The sequence below is a fragment of the Nipponia nippon genome, unplaced genomic scaffold (genome assembly GCF_047370975.1).
Source record: "Nipponia nippon isolate SJK-2023a ecotype South Korea unplaced genomic scaffold, ASM4737097v1 scaffold_4, whole genome shotgun sequence".
Classification (NCBI taxonomy): domain Eukaryota; kingdom Metazoa; phylum Chordata; class Aves; order Pelecaniformes; family Threskiornithidae; genus Nipponia; species Nipponia nippon.
The window spans coordinates 106,110,611-106,123,622 of record NW_028262358.1 but is presented as its reverse complement, the minus strand read 5'-3'; the positions used below and the strand labels follow the sequence as shown (position 1 = coordinate 106,123,622).

Below are 13,012 nucleotides of genomic sequence, written 5' to 3'. Positions count from 1 at the left end.
CACGGACAATTAGAGATATTCACTGAATTATTGGGGCTTTTTTTTTCCCCTCAGTATGGACAAAACAAGGTATATCGACAAAACTACGGTATACAAATATATTCTGAGAAATGGAATTTTTTTTCCTATGATGTTTGGAAAAAAACTGAGCCTGTCCAGACACCTACTGTGGAAGATTTCAGTCAGATCGGTTAAAATTTGGCAAAAGTCAGAAGTGACTAAATGCAGAACCTGGTTGTTGAAAGAGTTAGGCCCTTTGACTGTGGGTAGTTCTGCCAGCTTTTTTCGTTATGAGCTGGAAGAAGGATGGAATGGCATTTTTATCAGATATACAGTCTATTAAACTGGAAAGCTCCTAACAGAGAGCTAATCTAAAAGGACTTAAGAGATTTACTTACCTTGGGAAAGTCAAGGAGAAAATAATATGAAATTCATATTAGAAAAAGCAAGCTGCACAATATAAACAAGAAAAATCATTTTGCTGAGCAGACCTGACAAATGACAGCAGACAGTAATTTGTACAGGTGCTTGCAATGTGACATCTCCTTGATTTCAGGCACTTAGCAGAAGCTCTCTGGTTATAAGCCTGTTTGTCCTCATTCCAGACATAGCCCATAAAAAAAGCAGAGATGACTGGATGGCTTTTTAGATTTCAGGTGGGACGAATTTTCCTCTTGAAGTACCTCTTTTCTCTCTGCTGTCTATAGAATTGCCTAAAGAAACTGTGCTTCATTTTAAGTGCCTATGTGAGCTGGGCTTGGTCACTAAATAGATCACTTGAAATTTTTAGCTGCCCAAGAGCACTAAGCAAAGGTATGTAGCTAGAGATACACCTTACGTATTTATATACGGGGAAGTCTCAGCCTATCTTCTCCTTCAAAATACATGCCCTATTTGACTGACCAGTAAATCCACTGGTCTTCAGGCCATCTGTCTTGTTGTGTGCGGTCACAGGACAGGAGAGCGGCTGATAAACTTTGCCAGCCCCCAGCTGCTGGGGCACTCAGTGGCACTCCATTAAGTGCACCCTCCTTCCCCGCAACTTAGTGCTAGGGCCACCTGTAAATTGTGCAACATGCTGCAGCGCTTCCTCACTCACAATAAATGAGAGATTTTTGAACAGTTACTGCATCATTGGGCAAGAGCCAAACCTCTTTCCCTGTTCAGGGATGACACAGGTCAAAGCTCATTAGCACATGTGAGAAGCCCACCTACAGAGCCTCTTTGCTGACTAAGCAACTTTAATTAACAAAATATGATGTAAATTTGCCACAGGACTACTGTGCCCAGCTGAAGGGCAACTTTGGCAGTGCTCTTACAGTTCCAGCATTTCAAGATTCATTAATTGTTTTTTCTGGTGTATATTTATGCCCCAGGGAGATTCCTTTCAAATTGAGTCTGCTCTCAGAGCTTTTTCTTTCAGCTTGGCCATGTTTACAGTTGCGCATAATTTCTATTTTTGTTTTTCTTACCTGATTCTTGTTTTATTATTTTGTTAGCAGGGATAGGCATAATTAAGCTATAACACTATTTTACCTTTTAAATCTCCAATAAAAACCAAATACCCTCTCGTCTTCTGGGTATCATGGCCATTCACTCTATATAGTTGTCCATTTGGCCCACTTTGGACCAGATTTTAATCCTACTTTAACCCTCTCCCTGCAAAATAAGAAAGTAGTTCTTTCCTGAAAGTCTTTCTGAAACAATGATCAAATATCATTAAAATAATTTTGAAAAGCTTACATTTTGTTTTAATGATAATGGCTATATTTCTTTTATGGCCACTTGAGTACTGTTTTAATTTTTCTTAGTTCTGGAATCAATGCAAAGACTTATTTAAACAGAATAAAATCTCAGCCACTTTTCTCAGCAGCTTTGGAAAGCAATTTGGATTAGGAGCTGCCACTTTTCACGTTACATCAAGCTTTTGGTCTTTTTAACTTAGATTTTCCTCCTGATTGAAAATTTAGGTGAAAGTTCTTCATCACCAACATTCAGGTGCGAGTTACAAATGCACACACACACACACACACACACATAAAAAAAAAAGCTTCAGCCAGGGAACAAGATCTAAAAAAAGGACACTTTAATTGGAATTATTCTTTTCCAGTGAAGAATTCTGAAATGGAGCTGAACAGACGATTTTTTCCAACACCGCACAAAGGCAGTGGGGTTTGTGTGGCCAGTGGGGAGGAGGAGAGATTCCTCTGTGAGTCGCAGCAATCTCCATGCAAACAAAACTACCTTGTTTGCAAGACCTCTCTCCTGGACTCCCTTTACTTCACAGCTCAGTAAGAAGCTGGGGAAAAGCCAATCACCATTTAATGTAAATAAAAATGAGTGCTGGGCCAGGGAGGGTTCCTTTTATCTCTGCTGGAGTTGTGCATAGAGTATTGCATCCTTTAAGGTGTGTAGCAGAATTTACTCTTGGGAATAAGGAAATCACTAAAGCTGATACCCTTCAACATAGAAAAAATGAGTGGTTCATGGGTTTAATATTAAACCAAGGAAAGGACTACTTTGATCATTGAGTTTGATCTCTTAACTTGAACTTCAAACATTACCAAATAGCTCAGGAGCTTAGTCATAAAAGTGAGGTTTCATCCATTAACAAAATAAAACAGTAGTTTTCACTGTGATCTGTATTTCCCTGGATTTCAAAAGGATTTACATCTGGGGCTTGTTTTGGATCTCTCTCTAGTTAAAAGAGGACCCTTGAATGTGACATGTTCCTTTCTCTCGTCTATGGACAATGTTATTTTTAATAAATAGGAGAAGTGTTTCATTTTCTTAACTTTTTGAAAAATCACTGTGGTAGTGAATCTATAAACATCTTACAGTGTTAATAAAGTTAGCCCTCAGGATGCTTTTTGGGTACTCCAGGTTGAGGCTCTGGTTCCTTTACATCCTGCTCTTTCTTTCTTTGTAAACTTCAGCACTTCACACTCCAAATATAAAAGTTGCATTTTATTTGACTTTTGTCTCCTCCTTTCCCACATCCCTACTTCTCTGTTTGGAAAATGTTTTCTTCACTTGACAGGCCAAGTACAATTCCTTCAGCTTCAAGAGGGACCAGACTGCAACTGTCTGCTGAGGCAAAAAATGTATTTAACAGAGCACAGCTGGAACCCAGATAACTAAAACCAGTCACCCAGACAATTGCTCCACTTGATCAGTGATCCTCCACTCTGACGGCCTCTCTTGTTTGCATCCCTGAAGATAGTGCAATTACATTCTTGAAGCAGTTCAGGATTTTAGTTCACATTTCTTTGTTTTTAAACTCAATTTCTTGGTAAATGTGCACTAACCACTGGCTAGACGTCCCTTTCAAATTTTTTTCCCCACTAATTTTCCTTTTATTTCGGGACCCATTCCACCTTATTTTCTAAATCCACTGAATATATGGCAAGGCACAGCTTGCAGTAATGTAACCACAGTCCTAAAAAAGAAAGAAAATTCATTCTTCATGTTGTGTTCAACCCTAACAGATGCAATCACCATATACCCTTTATGCTAATTTATGCATATAGTCTTTCTTCATACCTTTTAGATGAATGGGTTTCCATTAGTCACTACTCTTCAGGGCAGTTAGGGTAAGATGTAGCTGTACATATGGATGGAGCTTATTTTGTAGAGTTTATAGAGCTACTAGTGCTTTACCTCTGCATGCCTCCACGTATAAATTCTTCCTGTAAAAACAAGCCTGATTAATGCAGGTTGAACTTGCATGGCATAAAACCCAGTCACCCCTTCTACCTGTCAGTCCTACAGGTACAGAGCATGTAGAAATGTCTGTTGCATGGACAGTGCCATGCCCTGCAAAGCAAAGGTGCATGAGGAGGTCCCAGCCATACACCTCTTCATTTAGTACCCATGCCCAGCAAAAGCACGTTTTCAATTTAAATGATGTGTTATGATGTCAGATGTCTGCAGCCAACCAGCAAAAATGAAGCCCTTCTCAAATTTTAGCACACGCCTTACAGGAGGTTTGCAGGATCTGACCCTAGATCACTTTAATCTAACAGTTTAATTCATTTTTCATAGCATTTGTGAATTATGGCAGAGGTTGGCTTTCAAGGATGATGTGTGAGACCACACTTTTTTCTCAAATTAGAGATTAAGCCTGACAGTAGAAATTCAGCAAGAGTTGAGACACATTGCATCTCAAAGAGACAAGGTGCTGATGATCAGCTGGTTGTTGATGCCTTGTCTCTGTGGCAGCAGCAGCTCACAGCTCCTGCTGAATCAGGAACCCAGAGGGAGCCAGGAGCTGCGTACTGGTGCTTCTCACAGCCCCACCAAAATGCTGTAGCTTCATGCCCTGTGGCATCCACAATCTGACAGAGATAAATGATGGTTCAGTACATTTATACTGTACTTATTACAGCAGTACCCCCAGCAATGTTGTTAGAAAGCCTTATTCATTTTTTATTATGGAAAGAATACTCACTTTTGTTTATATTTTCTTTTGCATGATTTCTCATGTGTCTGAGAATAATGGCAGTAGCAAGTGAGATAACTGTGATTAATTTTAATTTAATTTAATTAATTTCTTTGCTGGAATGAACAAGCTGCAGAATTCCATGTTTGTGTAAAAGACAGTGTAAGATTTGTTAAAATATAAAAAATAAACCAAAGCAGGATCACACACTAATTCCACTTCTAACAGAAAACCTATGACAGGCATCAATGGTAAAGGCTTCAAACTTGATGTGAGGATGTTATCCTTACCAAAACTACTAGCTAGCACATTTCTCTTGGTCTTTTTTGATTTTTGATATATTTAAAGCATATTTTGCTAAACTCTTAAAGCACTGAAATGGCTTTCACTTGTACTCTTTTGTTTGCCAGTCATGGGAAGGCAAATAAAATCTCAAGATATTTGAGACAAATAAAGTCATACCTACTCCTTTTTGCCTTCTGTCTCCTTCTGCCCCCCAGAAGTGGCTCTAGAAATCTCGAGCCACTCCCATTCCCACTGGGATCTCAATTCAAACTTTTTGTTAACTTTATACCTTTGTGAGTTTCAGCCTTTGTACAACAGCCCACTTCTGGTGCAATGCTGACTTAACTCTGTTTTTCTCCTTACCTTCCCATATGTCCTGCCCTCTTTTGGTTGTTCTCAACTTAGAGAAAGAGCAGCTATGTTCAGGAGAAGTAATCATAGTCTGGAAGATAGATGGGAAGAGGTGGAATTTCCTTGCAGAGTAGAAGCTTATCCTAAAAGTCCTAATTTACTTTTTTAATTATTTAAAGTATTTTTAGGCAACTTAATTAAGAAAAGAGCTGTGCAAAGAGGATGCATATTGCTATCTGTGTCTTATCCATTTCTGAAGAATTTAGCCAAGTTAAATAAACTGTAGTAGAACTCAATCCTCTAACTTAGGTTACTAACTTAGTATCTCCTTCATTGAAAATGTAAGTGCCTGGCTCCGGAAAGTAAGCTAATCCACTTAGAATACAATATACAATTAATGGAGAGACAGATTTGCTGGTAAAGACCTGCAGAGAAAGTTGATGGCATGGACTGGCTTTGGCATCTTCCCAGTGTTGAATTTGGTACCTCTGGGAGTTTTGAATGCTCTCTTAAATTGCGTAAAGCCACAGGAAAACTTAGGACTTTCTCTTCATTCATGGCCTCTTCTAAGGACAGACACATAACAAGCTAAAGGTACTCACAGCGGTACATGATGCATATGTTAAAGCCAAGAGTGTAAGGGTCAAAAAAGCAAAAAGAGGAAGCTTGTGATTTGGGTATGCAGTTGCATGGAAAGAAAGCCATTTTGGCTGAAGCCCTCCTCCATCTGTGCATATTGTATTAGATCCCAGTGCGTAAGAACAAAACTAACCTGGCTACAAGATATGGAAGCCTTCTGCATCCTCACTAGTAGGCCCCAAAATAAGCAGCCCTTTGCCTTTCCCCTCACTAACTCATGACTCATCTGGGTGCCTCTGGAAGAAGGTAGCTAATCCATGCAGAACAACTTTCCAGCAGTTCCTGCAGCAGGAACAGAGCACAAGACCCAGATCTTTCTGTTTCCAGTTTAGGCAGAGGACATCTGGTGGCCAGTATGCCTGAACTGCAGCAGAGGTGTAAGTGATACGTAAGTGCCTACCCTTGCAATAGGTATCTTTCCAATGGAGACAGCATGGGGCAGAGACAGTTGCCACTAGGCAGCGAGAATGTGGCCACCCTATTCTGTAGAGTAGAAGAGCTTAGTAGTGCAAATACGGGATATTGTGCCTGGGGCTTCAGGGTGAGAGCGTGGTTTGAAGCACACTGAGTATACTAGTAGGGAGGTAGCCTTTCAGACAAGCTGGGGAGATATCTACAGGGTTAGGCAGTCCTGAAAACTAGGTGTATATAACCGTAGCCTGGGAATAAGACTGGGTTTTGGCACCAGAGTTTGGATGTGGGCACACTGAACCTCACAGTAGATTGCCAATACTTGTGAACATACTTTTCTTTGTTTCATTATTCTTCTGCACTTTCAGGTGCGCAGTTCTAGCATCCAGGTTTCATGTTGGTCTGTTTAGGGTTCGAATGCTGTACTTATGGGTTGTTCGAGGGATAATTTTATTTTGAGGGATTCTCTAGGTTGTCATCAGTCAAGACCTTTAGAGAGGAAAAGACTGCTACCGAGATGAGAGTAAACTAACACACTTGTTATAATGCCCAATAATGCTTTATCCTGAAAGAGAACAAAATATGAGGAAATTCATTAAATCGATTGAAAGGATACAAAAATGAAGTCAATTAAATGGTGCAGAAACTTTGCATATACTGTTACCTTTCATTCCTTTCCCTGTGCCAATGATTTTTCCCCAAATGCCTAATCCTCCCCTCCTCCTTAATCTTACTCAAGGCTCCCTTTGATGCTTCAAGAGGACAGTTGATGGTCACACAGTGAGTCTGCAGCAGAACTTGGAACAATAATCTGGCATCCTACCACCTAGGCTACAATGAAAAGCTACTAGATCATGCTGTTTCTTGATACTACTAGTATTGTTTTATCTTCTCAGTAACAGAGCTGTATAAAATATTGAACACTGATTCTTTTGCTGAGAAAAGGAATTTTTTTAGACCTTTTTCTGGGAAAAGTTTCCTTTTTTGGATGGCTGCACTTGATAATAGTAGTCCAGGCCTTTCAGAGAAACAGTTTCAATAATTAAACATTATACTTAAATTAGAAGACTTTATTAAGTAGGAAGATGGGTCATTCCTTAAAGAAATGCTTTTAATCAAAGTTACAACATTCCTCAAAAACTTGTTCAACAGTGCAGAGATTATTTGAGTATAAGCTTTGAATTTGATTCACACAATTAAAAATTGCAAAAAAAAGTCTTCCAGTGGATCTGAAGAGGAATTATAAATGTGACTGTACGCAATGAGATGTATGTGACATTATTCCGTTTCAGTGGCTATGAAACTGTGAATGTTGAAGCAATAGGGAATTGTTTAGCAAGTGTCCAAATTCTCTTCACTGCCAAAGCTTGCTCAGAATAAGAATATAGTTTTCCATTGTTAAATTAGATTGAATATATGTTTCCTCTTACCTGTGACAGTGTAACTACATTAAAGATGTGATTTTGATAAAGGGGATAGTTTTGTGTATACAATTATTTATAAATAGTGAGCACTGTCTGACAATTATTTTTATTTTTACAGTAAAACCTAAGACTGCGTTTGCTATCAAACTGTTTTGTACAATGTAATTAAAAAGCTTAATGTTTTGGCAACATGGGAGACGAGAGATAACTGAGTCTCCATCCATAACTGTAACAAATATACATCGTAAGAGAGAGATATCCCTCATCAAGGCAAGGTCATTTTTATGGGAATGACTTTTCTTGGGCTTCAAGAAAAAGCTAATGCATAGTTACTGCCTTTTTAAGAAACAATTTAGAAAAGGGCAATTTAGGCAGCCTGGTAGGTGATATTCACAAAGAAAAGCATAGTTTATAAGAGTTAGTCATTTGGATGTGAGAGGTTGCTCATGTCCCCCTCTTTCAGCATTCAGTTCCATGTTTGAACATAGGAATTAAAAAGGGTGGAAGTTCAGAGCGGGGACATGTAAATTCAAAGGGGAGTATTTGCACAATAACTGTTTTTAAAATAAAACTTTTTAATAAGAGCATTGTGTCTTTAGAAAATTGGACTGTTGTTCCCAGGTTTATAGTTTTACAAGATATATCTGACTTTTATATTAGCCGTCTATACAAAAAGAATTTGGAAGGAAGAATAAAATCATGAAATCACTACTGGTAAGTGCTTTTTTTGTTTTCAGACTAACACACTCTTTCAGTGCCAGGCAGTGAAGATAAACTTTGTCTCTGATACTGTTTTTATTACAGTTTTGGATTACAGATTTATTTTCAATGACCTATCAAAATTAACAGGCTCCTTACTGTTCACAGTTTATCAGGATGCCCCAGAGCTACTTCAGCAATGAAGAAAGCAAAGCTGTCTGGAGAACAAATGCTAACAATAAAGCAGAGGGCCAGTAATGGTAAATTTTTAATCATTACCTTTTTAAATATCATTACTCTACGAGCTTTTTTTCCTATGTATGTAAATCTTCTCTGTATAAATAGTGAATTCACTGTCAATAGAACTGAAACTGGTTTTTGTGCTGTGGAAATCTGAGCCAGCAGTGGAGTGGTCGAACTGGTCTGAGTTATGTCTACGTAAATCCAAAACACTAAGATATTTCAAAGTAGAATATACCATTATAATTTTCTGGTTCATATCTCATTCACCAAGGTCGATAGTTGGTCTTATATTGTTGCAGGATTCAGAAGAGAAAAAGAATTGATTTCCAGAGATGTTGAGTCCTCATGAGCTCCCTTGAATTCATTTGGAGCTGTGGCTCTGTAACCTCTGGCAGATGTAGATGGCCTTGTGCCATTTCATCTCCAATAATCTGCAATCCTTTCTGGGAACCTTGAGTTGCAGGGAAGATGATGAAAGTACCTTGGATGAAAGTCAGGATAGTACCCTGATAGTTGAAGTGCAATTAAAGCAAAATGTAGGTGCTTCAGTTCAAATAAGTAATGCACAAAAGGCTTGTCTGGGAGGTGCCCAAGTCCTGAGCTTTTTTGGGAAACTATGTAGTCGCTTAGTCTGTGACTAAGTCCATGCCTAAAGATACTGCCCTCTTAACTGTTGATGTTGACTGTGTTTGAGAGCCACAAAGCATTTATAGAAAATGCTTTGTTCAGCACAGTGCAGGAGCCATTGCAACCCACACTGCCAGCACAGCTGGAGAAAGTCCTGGTTGCCTTTGTTTTGTAGCTGGTAACTGGGAGCGGAAGATCTGGCTCTACAACCTGGGAAGTATGGAAAACTGCATCTGCCATGCAGAACAAGACAGTGGGAACACCAGCTTCACTAGCTTTAGGAGTTCAGACTTTGACTTGAGAGAAAACAGATCTCTTCCCAGGACTATTTTATGCTTTGTTATAGTAATTAAAAGGATAAATAAATAAAACCTTTGTAGTTTATTCCTGACTGAATCCTTAAAGATGCAGGTACCTTTAAAATTCTGCTCTCTAAATGTTTATGCCATAAAACCTCAGAAATCACTTCCGTTTTGCAAATTATCCTATATATTATTGTTTAATAACACCCCTCTGAACCATGAAGTTATTAAAAGCAACAGCAGAATCACAATATAACCCAGTGCATCAACAACATTTCGTTGTGTTGGGAAAAAAAATCTTCTGAATTAGTTACAAATTATTTTGACAATGCTGCAATATGAAGAGATTAGCATGTTAAGGTACTTTCTTTTCCTTCAGAAGATCTATAAGTGGACACAGTCTTTCAAATAAGTTACAGATGACAGTGGAGCAGAATTTGTTGCTGCAGGTGCATTTCTTATAATACAAAGTTAAATCAGTACATATAAAGAAAAAGGTGTGTCTTATTGATCCTCTAGGCATTTTCAACACTCTCACTGGAAAATTACTGCAGTTTTAAAATGAAAAGTTTGAAGAATGCTTTCTTTTTCTTTTTTACTTTAACACTTTTACATGAAATAAATTTATTTTCAAATATGGAAATAATTAATTCACTGAACTCTGATTTAAAGCTTAATTATTTTAACACCCCTTTTATTTTTATACCACACAGGTATAGAAAATGATGAAGAAATTAAACAGTTAGATGAAGAAATCAAAGAACTAAATGAATCCAACTCCCAGATGGAAGCTGATATGATTAAACTCAGAACTCAGGTAACAGTTTTATGAAGCCCTAAATTCAGCTGCTTTTTCTACATGACTGATTAAAAGAAATATAGGAAATATATAGTTCCCTTTTATGTTTCTTACATATTAAGATTTCTATCTGTGATTTGCCATTTATAAAATCAGAAAACAATATCCGTTATGCAATCTCCACATCAGTTACCAGCATAAAAAAAAAAAAAAAAAAGGCTTAGCAAAATCTGTTCTTTAAAATAATGGCAAAAGCATGACCTGTCATGGTCAGCTTTGCATTTTCGCTTGATAAGGGAACTTCCCTTCCATGTAGAATCTTTTATATTTGATAAAGTGACAAGTCATGCTGCAGCCTTTTTCTTAGTTGGGGCATTCGTAAGACTCTGCTTTACTCAGCTGCCTTTTTGCATAAGAGTTGCAAGAAAGTATTTTTAATCTAAGATCTTCTAGTAAATTTGTCCAAATTTAACAGGCAGGTCCGAAAGTATGAGAGGGGCAGAAACACATAGAGGTGAAAGGGGGAAAGAAAAATCTGCAAATAACTGTGTGCCTCATACAAGCAACAGGTTATCCTGTTTTTAGAAAAGATACAAGTGAACATTCATTAGTTTTAGGGTAAAACGTGGGGAGGGAAATTTCAGCCTTTAAGCAAGTGAATACAATAATTAAGTACGCCAGCTATCTTCAGATACTTCCAGATGAGTACTAAATGAAATTACGAGATATGCTGATCAGCTGCCACTGTATTTGCAGATAGTCAGCATCTCACATGAAGAAAGAAGAAAGATCTATTCAAGTAGCAGTGCTCAACTAGCTAGAAAATCTATAAAATGTCAGCTCCTACTTAACTTAGCATGAGGCAGCAGCAGTATGCCATACTGAACTGGGCCTTCATTGACATCATACTCTTCACTTTGGTCTGTAATAGAAAAAAAAACAGTTTCTAGGGTAAATATTGGAGCATGACTGACTCCAACAAGCACCTATGCAAGATGTTTTGCATTTGCATACAGCACTGCTCTCTGACATAAACAAGCTGAAAGCAAAACAAGAGAGGAGGATGTGTTTCCAGTTTCAAAGCTGAAGAAAGTATTTTGCCTACTATAGTATGTTGTAGAAATAGCTCAAAATCAATTAACTGTGACAAAACCAAGCCCCTGCAATACTGACAGCTTGGATTAACTGCTATATAAACACCTGTAGTCAAAGTAAGAGATATGTGAAGATCATTTTATGTAGCCACATCACCTGTCAAAGTTACTGCTATCAACTAGTGGGCAGTATTTCCATAAGCAGATGGAAATTTTAGGTCCAGAATAAAACTTGAGGCATCTAGCAACCTGATTGTGCCAACAATTTCCTAAAATTTAGTCATCCATGGTCAAGTTAATATTCACTTCAGAACCTTTTCTCCTTCTGTCTGCTACTACTGCACAAACCTCCAGCCTTCCCATCAGCATTTAAAATATCAAGTCTTCCCACAGTTCACTGTCTATGCCAATGTAGAAATGGATAAAGGGATAAAGGTCATTTTGAGAATTCAAAACCTTGTGTTCTTTGGTATTTTTTCCACTTCTCTGGCATCTTTTTTCACCCTCTTGTCAATGCATATTTTAACCTACACACACACAAAAGCACACTCTACACTTTGTAATAGATGTTAACAGTTGTCATCCAATGTGGAAAGTAAGGACAGGTCTACAGAGGAAAGTGTAGACAGATATGAGTGAGGTCTGCATGTACTCTCAACGAGCTGGACATAAGCCAGTGCTCATCTGAAATCCTTATAGCTTCATTAGCACAGAGCCCTGCACAAGCTTGGGTAACTTGCCTCTCAGCAATGCTTTTTAGCTCAAGCACGGCACCATGCAAAGACAGAACTAACGTGTGTCTGGTCACCTGGGAGCACAAGCAGAGCATACTCCCAGCTGTCTTCACCTGTACATGCAGTCATGCCCCAGGGACCCACTCTCCTGGCTATGTGCAAATTTTCTTCAGTTCCTTCAGTTTGCACATCATTGTATTTATTAGAAAGTTCCCAAATTTTGTACATACATTGCAATAACATCCAATTGTTTGTCTTTCAAAAGCAGCCCTGTGAATTTGCATAGAATCGAATTATACTTACAAAGAGCTAAACACTGGCAGCAAGGAGCTGTGCATGCTTAACTAACTATACATATATGTCGCAGAAAATATAAGACATGCATGACTTACTGCAGAACATCCCTATGCTAGGCTCCTAGGAGTAGAAGTGTTTAACCACGTGGGTGAACTTGCAGCACTAAGGTCCTTCTTTATGCCTTTCAACTCAAGAAGAAAAGCTCTAAAGCAGTGGAATCAAATCCAAGTTCATTCATTATTACCAATATTAAAAAGACAAGCTGTTAAAGTCATACAACATGCAGTAGGAATAAGAAACCCATAACAATGATAAGAATCGCAGACTCAAGCAAAACCTTTTTAAGTGTGAATGAATAGACCTTTTTCTCCTTTCCCTGGTATTTCTGTTATCACTCTCTTCAAAGAGCACATGCTTTATAACAGCTTGCCTTATATTACATTGTACACAAATTTGTCCATTTTAGATTACCACAATGGAGAGCAACCTGAAGACGATAGAAGAGGAGAACAAAGTAATTGAACAGCAAAATGAGTCTCTTCTTCATGAATTGGCCAATTTAAGCCAGTCTTTAATTCATAGTCTAGCTAATATCCAGCTGCCACATATGGTAAGTGATTGAGAGCACAAGTTAAGGAATTTGGCGATCTTCAGTTCACTTCATAC

General features: G+C 38.2%; 1 protein-coding gene across 18 annotated transcripts in view; it reads left to right on the top strand.

Moving 5' to 3' along the window:
* The window catches only part of MYT1L (myelin transcription factor 1 like), a 317,451-nt gene that overhangs the window by 301,379 nt on the left and 3,060 nt on the right, over positions 1–13,012 (top strand). For 12 of the 18 annotated variants that reach the window (XM_087775981.1, XM_087775982.1, XM_087775980.1 and 9 more), the window contains 3 exons: positions 8,419–8,510; positions 10,136–10,245; positions 12,813–12,956. In XM_087775981.1, the coding sequence (XP_087632107.1) occupies positions 8,419–8,510; positions 10,136–10,245; positions 12,813–12,956 (346 nt within the window). The remainder of the gene's footprint in view (positions 1–8,418; positions 8,511–10,135; positions 10,246–12,812; positions 12,957–13,012) is intronic. The other 6 variants (XM_009466375.2, XM_087775986.1, XM_087775990.1 and 3 more) reach the window with 1 other exon arrangement.